At 40.6% G+C, this 12,000-nt stretch overlaps 1 protein-coding gene across 3 annotated transcripts in view; it reads right to left on the bottom strand.

The window, feature by feature from the left end:
- Positions 1 to 1,755: 1,755 nt before the first annotated feature.
- The window catches only part of MAP3K4 (mitogen-activated protein kinase kinase kinase 4), an 84,163-nt gene continuing 73,918 nt past the window's right edge, over positions 1,756 to 12,000 (bottom strand). For all 3 annotated transcript variants that reach the window (XM_070733807.1, XM_070733809.1, XM_070733808.1), the window contains 5 exons: positions 10,262 to 10,421; positions 8,134 to 8,256; positions 6,201 to 6,307; positions 4,998 to 5,177; positions 1,756 to 2,315 (listed from right to left, as the gene is read on the bottom strand). In XM_070733807.1, coding sequence (XP_070589908.1) covers positions 2,295 to 2,315; positions 4,998 to 5,177; positions 6,201 to 6,307; positions 8,134 to 8,256; positions 10,262 to 10,421 — 591 coding nt within the window. In that variant the 3' untranslated portion in view covers positions 1,756 to 2,294. The remainder of the gene's footprint in view (positions 2,316 to 4,997; positions 5,178 to 6,200; positions 6,308 to 8,133; positions 8,257 to 10,261; positions 10,422 to 12,000) is intronic.

The raw sequence follows: 12,000 nt of genomic DNA, 5'->3' as shown, positions 1-12,000 counted from the left end.
CCCCTGATTTGGGCTGGAAAACACCTCCACCCCATCCCTTTATCTGCTGGAGTTGTCCTTCTGCTTTCCCCGGTTTCCTCCCTGATTCCTGCACTACAAAAAAACCATCGAAAAATCAAAAATTTTGCAGGAGGCTCTCCTAACAGGAAAGGAAGGGAAGTGAGAGAAATACACCAAATCAGTGTAAGAAAACCTCCCAGGTTTGTAAGCAGCGCTGCTGAATTTCAAAAGAGAACCCGACAGTTCCTCCCCAGTTGAATTATTTGTGCCTATGCAAAGCAAAACTTACTGAAGGGGGGGAAGCAACAGGAGGAATCAAGAAAGCAACCAGGGAAAGCAGAAGGAGAACTCCAGTAGATTAAGGGAAGGTGTGGGGGTATTTTCCAGCCTAAATGATTTGGGGCAACGTTTGTTCTTAGCAAAGCCAGGGTGGGCAAGACAGGCAGTGGTGCAAAGTTAGTTTAGGAAGGAAAGGGAAAGGAAAAGAAAGGAGGAGGAGGAAAGGGAAAAAGGAAAGTAGGAAAAAAGGGAAGGAAAGGAGATAGAAAGAAAGAAAAATTTATGACCACAATTGAGCCCAAAATTTTGGTGTTAAACAAGAGCGTTGTTAAGTGAGTTTCACCACATTTTACAAGTTGTCCAAGCCCACAGAGCCAACAGTAACAAAATTTGGAACCCACCTCTGGTTGCTGCATTCCAGGATGGTGTGATCACCTTTTGCAAGCTTCTGATGAGCAAAGTCAGTGAGGAAGCAAGATTGACTATACAGCTGTATTACTAACTGAAACTATAGTGATTCACAACTCTGGCAAAAAAGATAATAAAACTCAATAACTGACTCTCAGCAACACAAATGTTGGGTTCAATTGCAATCATAAGTCAAGGATTATATTTGTAGTATGGAGACATTTAAGATAATCTATTAAAATTCTCTTGTTCGGTTTTCCTTTTTCACTATGCTAAACCAATGATTTCCAAAATGCATCATTTTATAGGTGCATTCAATCCATTACTTACCAATCTATTTATTACTCTAATTGACTTATGATTCCCCACCCTTATATTACCACTTTTCAAAGTTCACTTGAACTTTTCTTTCAACCATATCTGATTTAATCAAGTACAGGAGTTAAAAAGCAAAGATTAAAATTTAGCAATTTAGTCCGCTGCGTGAGAGAACTGCGGACATTAAGTTTAAGCCCTTATAATGGTAGCCAAATGTGCATGAATTGAATTAGAAACTTCTTTGCTAGACTTTTGCTTTGACAATTATAAGCAACTTCGCTATTCTTAGCCAATAACCACTTTTGTCTATGAGATGAATTTGGTACTTAGTATTTGGTCAAGAAAATGAGCCACTGGACTATTTAAAGGAATTATTTATAGAAACTTCATTACACTTGCAGCTATGCATTTTGGTTTGGTGAGCTACCATAGTAGTAGTAGGGAATTAAAACTACAGCCTGATACAGTATGTCACGCTTCATAACTGCAGATGAATGATATAACTGGTTCCTACATCAGTTACATTTGAAGGTCTGGATTCATACTTCCATTGAGCTTTGGTAGCAAGATATAAGCATAACTGAGCAATAGGAAAGGTGCTACTTAACTTTCCCAAAATTATAAAAGCCTATCCAAATTGTAGCACACATAGCTACACCGTTGAAACACAAGTGCAACTTCACATAAGACTCCTGCAAGTGATAACGCCATTTAAGTATCAGCTTCAAAGAAAAATAGGAAACAAAAGACTTCCTAAAATAAACCATTTATTGAGAAAAAAGCTTTTAAATTTCTTCAATCAACGTCTGCATAACAAATCAAGCTGGCCAATAAAAAAACAAACAAAAAAACAGAAAAGTAGAAGTTCACAGTCAGTGCACTCAACAAACAGGAGATTAAAAATAAGGTTCAGACTGCCTGATATAACACTAACTTTGTTTTTGAACCTAAAAGTTCAAAAATCCTACATATTAACATTACAGTTCTCAGTCATCTGAGAAACAGAGAAAGGACAAAAATAAGTTCATGGTCCATTATACAGTAGTAATGGCACTTTCACTGAAACATGCAGCTTCTTTAAACTCATGGGGGGACTGCCAGGGGAACAACAGGTGCCAAGGGAAACAAACAGCAGCAGCAGTAAAAGTGACGCCTGTCACTTGTGCAGTCTTCAGTCATGTTAGGCCTTGAGTCATATCCTGTGTCTCAACACAGTCCAAATGTAAATATTACATATAGTAGTGATTCAAAAATACTTCACCCGAGTACAGGTAACCATGTGCATAGCTTTATTCTTCATCTGTGCACACCTGGTGGTAACAAGAAAAGAGCAGATAATTAGCCTTATTAGACTTTTTTTTTAAAAGTAGGCATCTCCTTCCCGGACAGTGACTCCTCAGATGAGGTTTCTTATACAGTGGTACCTCTACAGGTTCTTAAATAGAAAAGTTTGTAAGAAGAAGCAATTTTTCCCATGGGAATCAATGTAAAAGCAAATGATGCGTGCAATTGGGGAAACCACAGGGAGGGTGGAGGTCCTATTTTCTCCTAGGAGATTCCTAGAGAGGCCCCAAAAAGGCGTCTCCCCACCTTTTCCGGCCCTGTTTCCTCCCAAGAGATTCCTAGAGTCCCCACAGAGGCTTTTCCCCACCTTTTCCAGCCCTGTTTCCTCCCAGGAGATTTCTAGAGAGGCCTCACGGAGGCTTCTCCCTGCCTTTTCCGGCCCTGTTTCCTCTCAAGAGATTCCTAGAGAGGCCCCACAGAGGCTTCTCCCTGCCTTTTCAGGTGACAGTTTTGGAAGCTCAGGTTTGTAAGTGGAAAATGATTCTTGAGAAGAGGCAAAAAAATCTTGAACACCTGGTTCTTATCTAGAAAAGTTCGTATGTAGAGGCATTCTTAGGTAGAGGTACCACTGTACTGTAGTTCAGGTAAGAGCTACTGCAGGGCTTCTCAAGTAGTGGACTGGGCCCTCCTGGAGGGGGGGCGGAGCGATGCCAGGGGGTGTGCATGTGACCCCAAGGAATATGTGTGGTCCCTCACGACTGATTCCCCCAGTCTGCATACTGCTCTGGGCCTGGATGAGAAGGTGGCCAGGCAGGGCAGTTGCGTGGGTTCTTCTTGGCGGGCGCCACGGTAGCCATGAACAGTGTGGCGAACCTGCTGCTGGACAAGGAAGATCATCCTCTGCAGCTGGACAAAAGCTTCAAATGGCACCCTAAAGCCGTCTTCCACATCATTTGCTGTGAGTGCCCAGAGGAGACGGCGCTTATGGGCCAGGCTGACGACCCCAAAACATCAGCTTTATTAAGCTGGCCTAGCCCTGCATCAAGAGGGCCCTAACCACAGTAGCCTATGCCTGCCTAACCGAAAACAGGCTCCACTGAGTTCAGTTTGTCTTACTCCCAGGTAAATGGGTAGAGCAGCCTTCCCCAGCCAATACTTTGCTTGCAGCTTATAATAAGTAAAATAATAAATATTAACACTAAAATTCCATTGAGGCCCAGATCGGAGAGTTGGGGGCACGTGAAATGTTTACTTCTTCCGGGGTGGGGGAAATAACAGAAAGTAATTGAGAAGCACTACTATGTAGACGAAATTGTATCATTCTTTTCAAGAGAAGAGATTGATCCTCTAAACCGTGAAAACTGCATGAATTATGCTATTAGATACTATTTCCCAACCTTGGCCATTTCTAAGTGTAAGGATTTTAACTCCCAGAATTCCACTGCCAGCATGTCCACCAATAAGAAATCTGGCAGTTGAAGTCAACAAATACTGAAGCCAAATATCGTACTTTGGAATTATGCTGATCTGGATTCCAGCCAATGTCCTTTACGCTCTCACCCATCCATCTCCAGCATCTCATGGCTGCTTAGCACATCTGGTTAGCGTTATGACAATTTTGTGTTAAAGATGCTTAGCCCGGCAGAGGAACTGTATGCTTTCCCAAATGTGCCCCTATCTCAATTTTGTGCATTTTGCCTTGTCCCAATGCACACAAAGGCTAATTATTTGGAATTTTTCCAATAGGGGAAAACTCCGCAAATGCAAGCAATGCCTTTACCTCCCAGTTAGTTAGGTGTTCTGTACTACTGAATTATTTATGCTGCTTCAGTTCTTCTAATGACTGTTGTGGTTGGCTCTGGCCCAGCTCCTGCCCCAGGGAATGGGGAGGTGGATGCAGGGAAAACTTCAACATGTCACAGGCCTGTGTTATTGCCGACAGAATCAGTTCAGAGTTTAGTTTCCTCGGACGAAGAAGAAGGTGGGAGTGACTCAGCAGAGGAGAGCTTGGCACACAGCCAAGGCAGTCAATCTTCCTTATCTTCTATAGCTTCAGATGATGACATTTTGGACCCACGCAAGCGCAGATTTATGCGTAGAAGAGACCAAGTAAGAACATATTACAGGAAATAAGGGAGGCCACCTGTGTTTGGGTGGGGCTCCAGTAATTAGGGCTGCTGCTATAAATAGCAACATGTGGATTTGGCCATTGTGGAAGAATATCTGTTGCAGTTTCATCAGGAATCTTGTGTGCTGGACTTTGTTGCTTTTTCACGCCTTTGAAACCAAAGCAGAGCAGTGTGTGTGTGTGTCTCCCTTCGTTGGAAGAAGGGGTGTGAAGTTTCTCCATAGCTGCTGGCTAAGTACTTAATGACTGCTTAAGGGACATTGTACAGACTACCTGGTTGTTTTGGGAAGAGTGCTCTTTGCAATACAAAAAGAGTGCTTAGTTTATTTTGACTTTTGTGATAAAGAACATTGTTTTGAATTTTCAAACGTGTGTGTGTCTGAAATTTGTATCCTTGAATTTTCGGGAGGTTCCTATCAGAGAGCCCGACAGAACAATGTCCCTAAAATAATAAAAATATGGAGTAGTTGCTTATGAAGACTAGAACCAAAATCCACAAGCTTATTTAAAATTTAAACAGTTACTCTTGTATAATAATATTCCCCACAGTTACTAATAAGAATACCCAAGCTTCACTAACCTTGACAAACGAATGATCGAGGAGCTGGCTAGCTGACCATCTCATCTTTGGATCACTCTCCAGGCAATGAGAAAGGAATCCTTTTCCTTCTGGACTTATCTTTTCAGGAATCGGAGGCTTATGACCCATTCCTACCCTGTACATGATCTGAAAGTTGTGTTCAAATTCATGCCAGGGTCTCTGTAACAAAGTAGGAATATCTAGGTTGAGAAATTGAATTTTCTCATTGACTAGACAATGTATAACATTGTGGCGAGTTACTTGGTACAATTCTTCTTTGATAACAATAAGCTTTGATAAGCATAACAAATAACCCAGAGTATAAAGATTCCCAAATAAACACATGGAGTGGGAGACAATTCCAATTAGTGGGCAAGATTTAGCTATCTCTCTATTCCATTAATATATTTAAGAACCAAGCAATGCATCAAACAATGTTCCCAAGCAGCTCTTGTAAGAGTTGGACATTATTTACAATGTTGGCTTATCGGAAATCTGGAAACTAGCTTACTCCCTGAAGTCTTTAACTATGCTCAAAAAGGTAAACAAATTAAATGATGTTGCAGGATACGTTTCTGTCATACTTCAGCTTTAATTCTATGCAGTTGAATAGTTCTTTTTACATAGAAACATAGAAGACTGACGGCAGAAAAAGACCTCATGGTCCATCTAGTCTGCCCTTATACCATTTCTTGTGTTTTATCTTAGGATAGATATATGTTTATCCCAGGGATGTTTAAATTCAGTTACTGTGGATTTACCAACCACGTCTGCTGGAAGTTTGTTCCAAGAATCTACTACTCTTTCAGTGAAATAATATTTCCTCACGTTGCTTTTGATCTTTCCCCCAACTAACTTCAGATTGTGTCCCCTTGTTCTTGTGTTCACTTTCCTATTAAAAACACTTCCCTCCTGGACCTTATTTAACCCTTTAACATATTTAAATGTTTCGATCATGTCCCCCCTTTTCCTTCTGTCCTCCAGACTATACAGATTGAGTTCATAGTTTTAATGAGTTTTATTAAGCTGAGGAGACTACACCCAGCTTTTCAGTCAAAATTAATTCTTCTCTTGCCAGGGACTTTTGACCGAGCAAAGTTCAAGTTATTTAATTTCCCCAGAAATCCAATAATGGCACATTTCAGATCATCCACAGGGCATCCTCAGTAAGTAAACTGATTGAATGTCATATAGGAGACTTACCTTCCCTGTGACCATTTCAATCACAACACATCCAAGGCTCCAGATGTCTGCTGTTCGCCCATGGCCTTCTCCTTTAGCTCTAGTAATCACTTCGGGAGCCATGTATGCTTTGAGAAAACACAAAGGGTCACATCAGTTTGTGCAACAAAAGGAACAGGAGGCTTCACAACAAAAGGATTTGTCTGAGAAACCAAAGCAAGATCAGCTGTAAGCTATCAATCTGTACTACTAAGTACAAAGCAGAACCTTCAGCTATTCTATGTGAACTTAACGCAGACATTGTACCTTACTTTAGAAGCATTTTCACAAATCGTACTATGTCTTTCCAAGATATCTTCTCTTTAAGAAAGATCTACAGGGGTCCCAGTCACCCCTTTGCAAGGGAAATATTTTCATACACAGTTCTGTCTCGGGACTCTTTTGGAGGGTCAAATGACAGTTTCACAGGGGTCACCTAAGACCATGGGAAAAGACAAATTTCCCAGGGTGTTAGGAACTAAAGCTTCTATTCTGGCGCCTTGGAATATATTTTACAATTCGACCAATCAGGCGTTTACAGTGGGGGTATCCCTCTGACCTTCCTGCCAATCAGCTTAAAGCTCTGTTGGGAGAATTGGCACTAGACTTATGGTTGGGGGTCACCACAACATGAGGAACTGTATTAATGTGCCGCGGCATTAAAATGGTTGAGAACCACTGCTCCAGTACAAAACTAGAAGTTACATTAGAAATGACAATCATTAAGTGTTGTACCACGATTCTTGACAAATGTATCTTTTTCTTTTATGTACCCTGAAAGCATATGCACCAAGACAAATTCCTTGTGTGTCCAATCACACTTGGCCAATAAAATTCTATTCATTCATTCATTCATTCATTCATTCATTCTATTCATTCATTCACTCTATTCTAATATTGTAAAGCATTTGTACAGCTACTTGGATATGATGCAGATGTGGTTTATTACTCAAGTCCAGGCTATTTTTGAGAATCCCTGCCCCCCCCCCCTCACTCCAAGCACAGCAATCATGCCGTCATCATCATCAAGGTGCAATAAGGCCATCATACCCAGTTACCATCTCCATAACGCATAAGCCTATTTTGCTAACACTGCACAAAGGTTTAGTGAGAGCAAGGAAAAATTGGGGTTTAAGTTGGGGGTTTAAATTTGCAGGTGCACCAGGTGGGATGCATAGATCCCTTCCAAAACATCTTTTCTAGAAGTTCTGCATCCAAACAGGTGCACATCCGTATAAAATCTGTTTGCATAATAGGAAGGGTAATAAAAAAAAAGGTGATATTGATGAGCACTTCACTGATATGCAGAGTTTGGACAATCCTGACAATGAAATCTGAAGATTTGATTTTTGATTCACAGCTGTGAAGTGACACTGATAGTCTAGGAGGTGGTGGGATTTTAAGCAATGTTGATCCGTCTTGAAAACCTAAAACAGGGGTTTTCAAACTTGGCAACTTTAAGACTTGTGGACTTCAACTCCCACATTTCTCCAGCCAGGAGAAGTCTGCTGGCTGGAGAATTCTGGGAGTTGAAGTCCACAAGTCTTAAAGTTGCCAGGTTTGGGGAGCGCTGACTTAAACACTAGCTAAGCCAGTACTTACATGATTTTTATATGATTTTCCCAATTTTTAAATATTTTAATACAGTTTGTTTCCCCCCTGATTTATTCCGTTTTTTCACGTTTTTCATCAATTCCCTGATATTTCCCGAACTGCCGATTTCCCTGATAATTCCCTGATTTCCCTGTTTTCCAGGTTTGCTGGACACCCTGAATGGAGTATAGATACTTTTGTTGTAGATAAGAACTTAACATTCTAATAATAAAATGCAGGCATGAAGTCAATAACACACAGTAGAGAATGTCAATGGCCGCTAGATGGTGTTATATGTAGAGATTTGTACGTTCTTCCTTACCGGCAGTTCCCAGAGTACTATTCACCTCTCCAGGCATTGTCTGGGTGTTATTCTTTAATTTTACCGAGCAGCCAAAATCTCCCAGCTTTATCAATCCAGATGATGTAAGAAAGATGTTTGCTCCTAAAAGCCGAAATGAATGAATGGGTGAATGAATAAATAAATACATAAGATTTCATCATTAAAAGAATTTTTAGCTCCAAATTGCTCCAGAACAATCAGGCTCAACTACAAATGTACATGCATTATGCACTGTTGAAAAAAAAATAAAGGGAACACTTAATCCACTTAGGAAGCAACACTGATTGACAATCAATTTCACATCCAACTTTGTACAGAACAAAGTATTCAATTAGAATATTTCATTCATTCAGATCTAGGATGTGTTCTTTGAGTGTTCCCTTTATTTTGTTTATTTTTTTTTCAGCAATATAAATATCTGGACAGTTAAAACAGGCAGTCTTTGACTTGCAACAGTTCATTTAGTGACCATTTGAAGTGACAGCAGCACTGGGGGGAAAAAGTGAATGACCATTTTTCACACTTATGACCATTGCAGCATCCCCATGGTCACATGATCAACTGACTCACATTATGATGGTTGCAGTGTCCTAGAGTCAAGCAGAGTCACTTAACGACTGTGCTATTAATTTAACAGCTGCGGTGATTCACTTAACAAATGTGCAAAACTCAGTTAACAAATTTCTCACTTAGCAACATAAATTTTGGGGCACAATTGTGGGCTATCTTTATTCCTATAAATATTTTTCCTACAATCAAGGATGGGGAAATCACACATTACTTATGAGACCGCCTTTTGCCTCACACATCCCAGTGACCAATCAGATCCCACGGAGTCGGCTTCCTCCGGGTCCCCTCAGCCAAACAATGCTGGCTGGCGGGACTGCGGGGCGGGCCTTCTCTGTGGTGGCTCCAGCACTCTGGAACCAGCTTCCCCTTGAGATTCCTATTGCCCACACTCTCCTGGCCTTCCGAAAGGCTCTAAAAACATGGCTCAGCCTGGGAAGACCATTGAGCATCCACATCTTGCTCCAGCCTGACTGTTGTATGATTGAGAAATGAATGTTTTTATTTGGGGTTTAACTTTTTGTATTGCCTTTTATTGTTAGCCACCCTGAGTCTATGAGGAGATGGGCGGCATATAAATGTGATTGATTGATTGATTGATTGATTGAATGCATGAATGAAGAAATAAATAAGTAAATAAATTTTCCTCGGATTTATTTATCTGAATCTTATTTCCGATACAGTATTCTTGCATTCTCCAAATAAAAGATTATACAGTCAAAGTTTTATATCCCTTTCATGATCTCTAAGCGCAAGGAAGATTTGGGAAGAAAAACCCGCATACTTCCTGGTGCCACAAGACCGATAGCAGTTGTTTCTATTTTTCGGCTCCAGCTGAAGCTCGTAAAGGGGAGAAAGAGCCTCCATCTGCAGGATGCCTCCTAAGTGCATTGCTATGGAGACTGAAAACGGTCTTCAAGAGAGGGAGAAGCAGAAACCGAGCAGCATTCAGGCAGGTCTATCTCACTGCTTCAGCTAATGGTGAAAAACAACCATTAGAGTCATGTAGTCAGGCATAACTGCCTGCTGCTTTTCCTCCTTAAACAATTCTCCTAAAGGTCAGCATGTACTATTTTCTTTTGTGAATGCTGATATAAATTATTGTTGTAATTTTTCTCCCTTTTGGTCTTGATAAGTGGTTTCATTTATCAGTAAAGCATGGTCACAGTCCAAAGGACACCCTTCAGATTCAGTGGGAAGTATCAAAATTATTCTGTTATTTCCTAATAACCTTCTATCCTCTTTATCTATAAATAATGATCACAACTGTCAAAGGTACAATGAGTCATCAATTCTGGCTGGCAAGCAAGCAAACCTCTCTTAAAACATCCCAACTGGGAACTGGGAAAGTCTAAAATTCATGTTATTTGAAGCAGCTGGCTTCTAAAATTTGTATTACCTGCATTTGGCTTTAAACAAAAGTCTGCTGGACAGTCCAAAGTAAAAGAGAAATCTGGGCAGTCCAAAGTCTTCGGAGAGGGGCGGCATACAAGTCCAATAAATTATTATTATTAATTATTATTATTAAATAAATCTCTACCTTTAATATCTCGATGCACTATACCATGTTCGTGCAACACGTTGATGGCGGTTGTGATCTGCTTTGTATAGAGTCTAATAACGTGCTCCTGGAGGCCCAGCCGTGACACTTCTTCCAGGGTCCCCTCGTCACAATACTCCATGAAGATGTACATTTCTTCCTGTAATTGAGGTGCAAAGAAGTTTTAAGTGGACATCCTCACTAGGTAGAATGCAGTTCTTTGTTTACAGGCATGGTCCAATAAGCTCTGAAAGTGAAATACGGGAGCTGCTATGCTCCACACACACTTGGCAGGTTACCCTTCATAATCTTCAATAAAGGCTTTGTCTTGCAACGGACTGGTCAAACTCATGGCCCAGAGGGCCAGATTCAGCCTCTAAGAGGGCAGTGAAAATATTTACTGATCCCTCACATCCTGGACACAAAATGTTTCAACTGCTACCCTCAAAACGTTGCTACAGAGCACTGCACACCAAGACAACTAGACACAAGAACAGTTTTCCCCTGAACGCCATCACTCTGCTAAACAAATAATTCTCGCAACACTGTCAAACTTTTTACTAAGTGTGCACTTCTATTTCTACTAGTTTTCTACTAGTTTTTTCTCATCATTCCTATCATCCTTTTCCTCCCAGGACTGTATGGCTGTAACTTGTTGCTTGTATCCTAAGATTTTTTATCAATATTGATCGTTTTTTCATTGCTTATTTGACCCTATGTTGTACCACATGATTCTTGACAAATATATCTTTTTCTTTTATGTACACTGAGAGCATATGCACCAGGACAAATTCCTTGTGTGTCCAATCACACTTGGCCAATAAAGAATTCTATTATATTCTGTTCTTAAGAGTGCTTAGATCTGGCCCATGGGGCTGCCCTACAAAAAGCAAAGAAGGAGCCCAGGGCGAAAACTGAGGTCGGAAGGGCTGCCAGCAGCCTCCCAAACTCCATTTTTGCTGGCAGAGGGTTGCAGGAGGCCGTTGCAGACAAAAACAGAGCTCGGGAGCCCTTTTTAGCTGGCAGAGCACTTGAACCACCACAGGCGCTCCGAACACGAGTGACATCAAGCTGGCAACGCCCACTCTGGCCACTCCCCCCAGATCAAACACAATCCTGAAGCGGCCTTCAATGAAATCGAGTTTGACACCCCTGTATTAGAGTGTGTGACAGAGTCCAAAATATTTTTTTAACCAACAGCCCATTGTACACACAGAAGCATATAGTAGGAAAGAGAACAAATCTTTGCTGTGGTGGGCAACAAACATTGTTACAGCAAGTTACTCGCATAATTCACATACTTCACTAGATGTCTAACTATAGTAAGTGTTTAACATGCTATACTTTGTTCTTTTTCAAATTAGCAGCCTTACCGCCCCTCCCCCCCAAAAAAAATTTCAGCCAAAAGTAGAAAATAAAATTAGGTCTATTTCCTCAACTATCCTAAGATAAGAAGCCTCTCTTCTACTTGAAACAAAGCTAGTTTTTTTAGACTATGCAAATTCTTTTTTGTTTGGTAATTAAAAGAGGGATTAATATCCAAGGTATTTTTTTTCTTTTTCCTTCCCTATTTCCTTTTCCTTGAATGTAATTTTGTTATACTATTACCATGTTTCCTCGGAAATAAGATCCTATCTTATATTTTTTAAAACCCTGAAATAAGCACTGTCAACTTCTCTTACAATACAATAAACAATAGCCCATCCTTTTATCTAGAAGCAGAATGTACAACTTCATCA

The sequence above is a fragment of the Erythrolamprus reginae genome, chromosome 1 (genome assembly GCF_031021105.1).
Source record: "Erythrolamprus reginae isolate rEryReg1 chromosome 1, rEryReg1.hap1, whole genome shotgun sequence".
Classification (NCBI taxonomy): Eukaryota; Metazoa; Chordata; class Lepidosauria; order Squamata; family Dipsadidae; genus Erythrolamprus; species Erythrolamprus reginae.
Note: the sequence above shows the minus strand (reverse complement) of the source record. Positions and strands in the feature narration are given on the sequence as shown.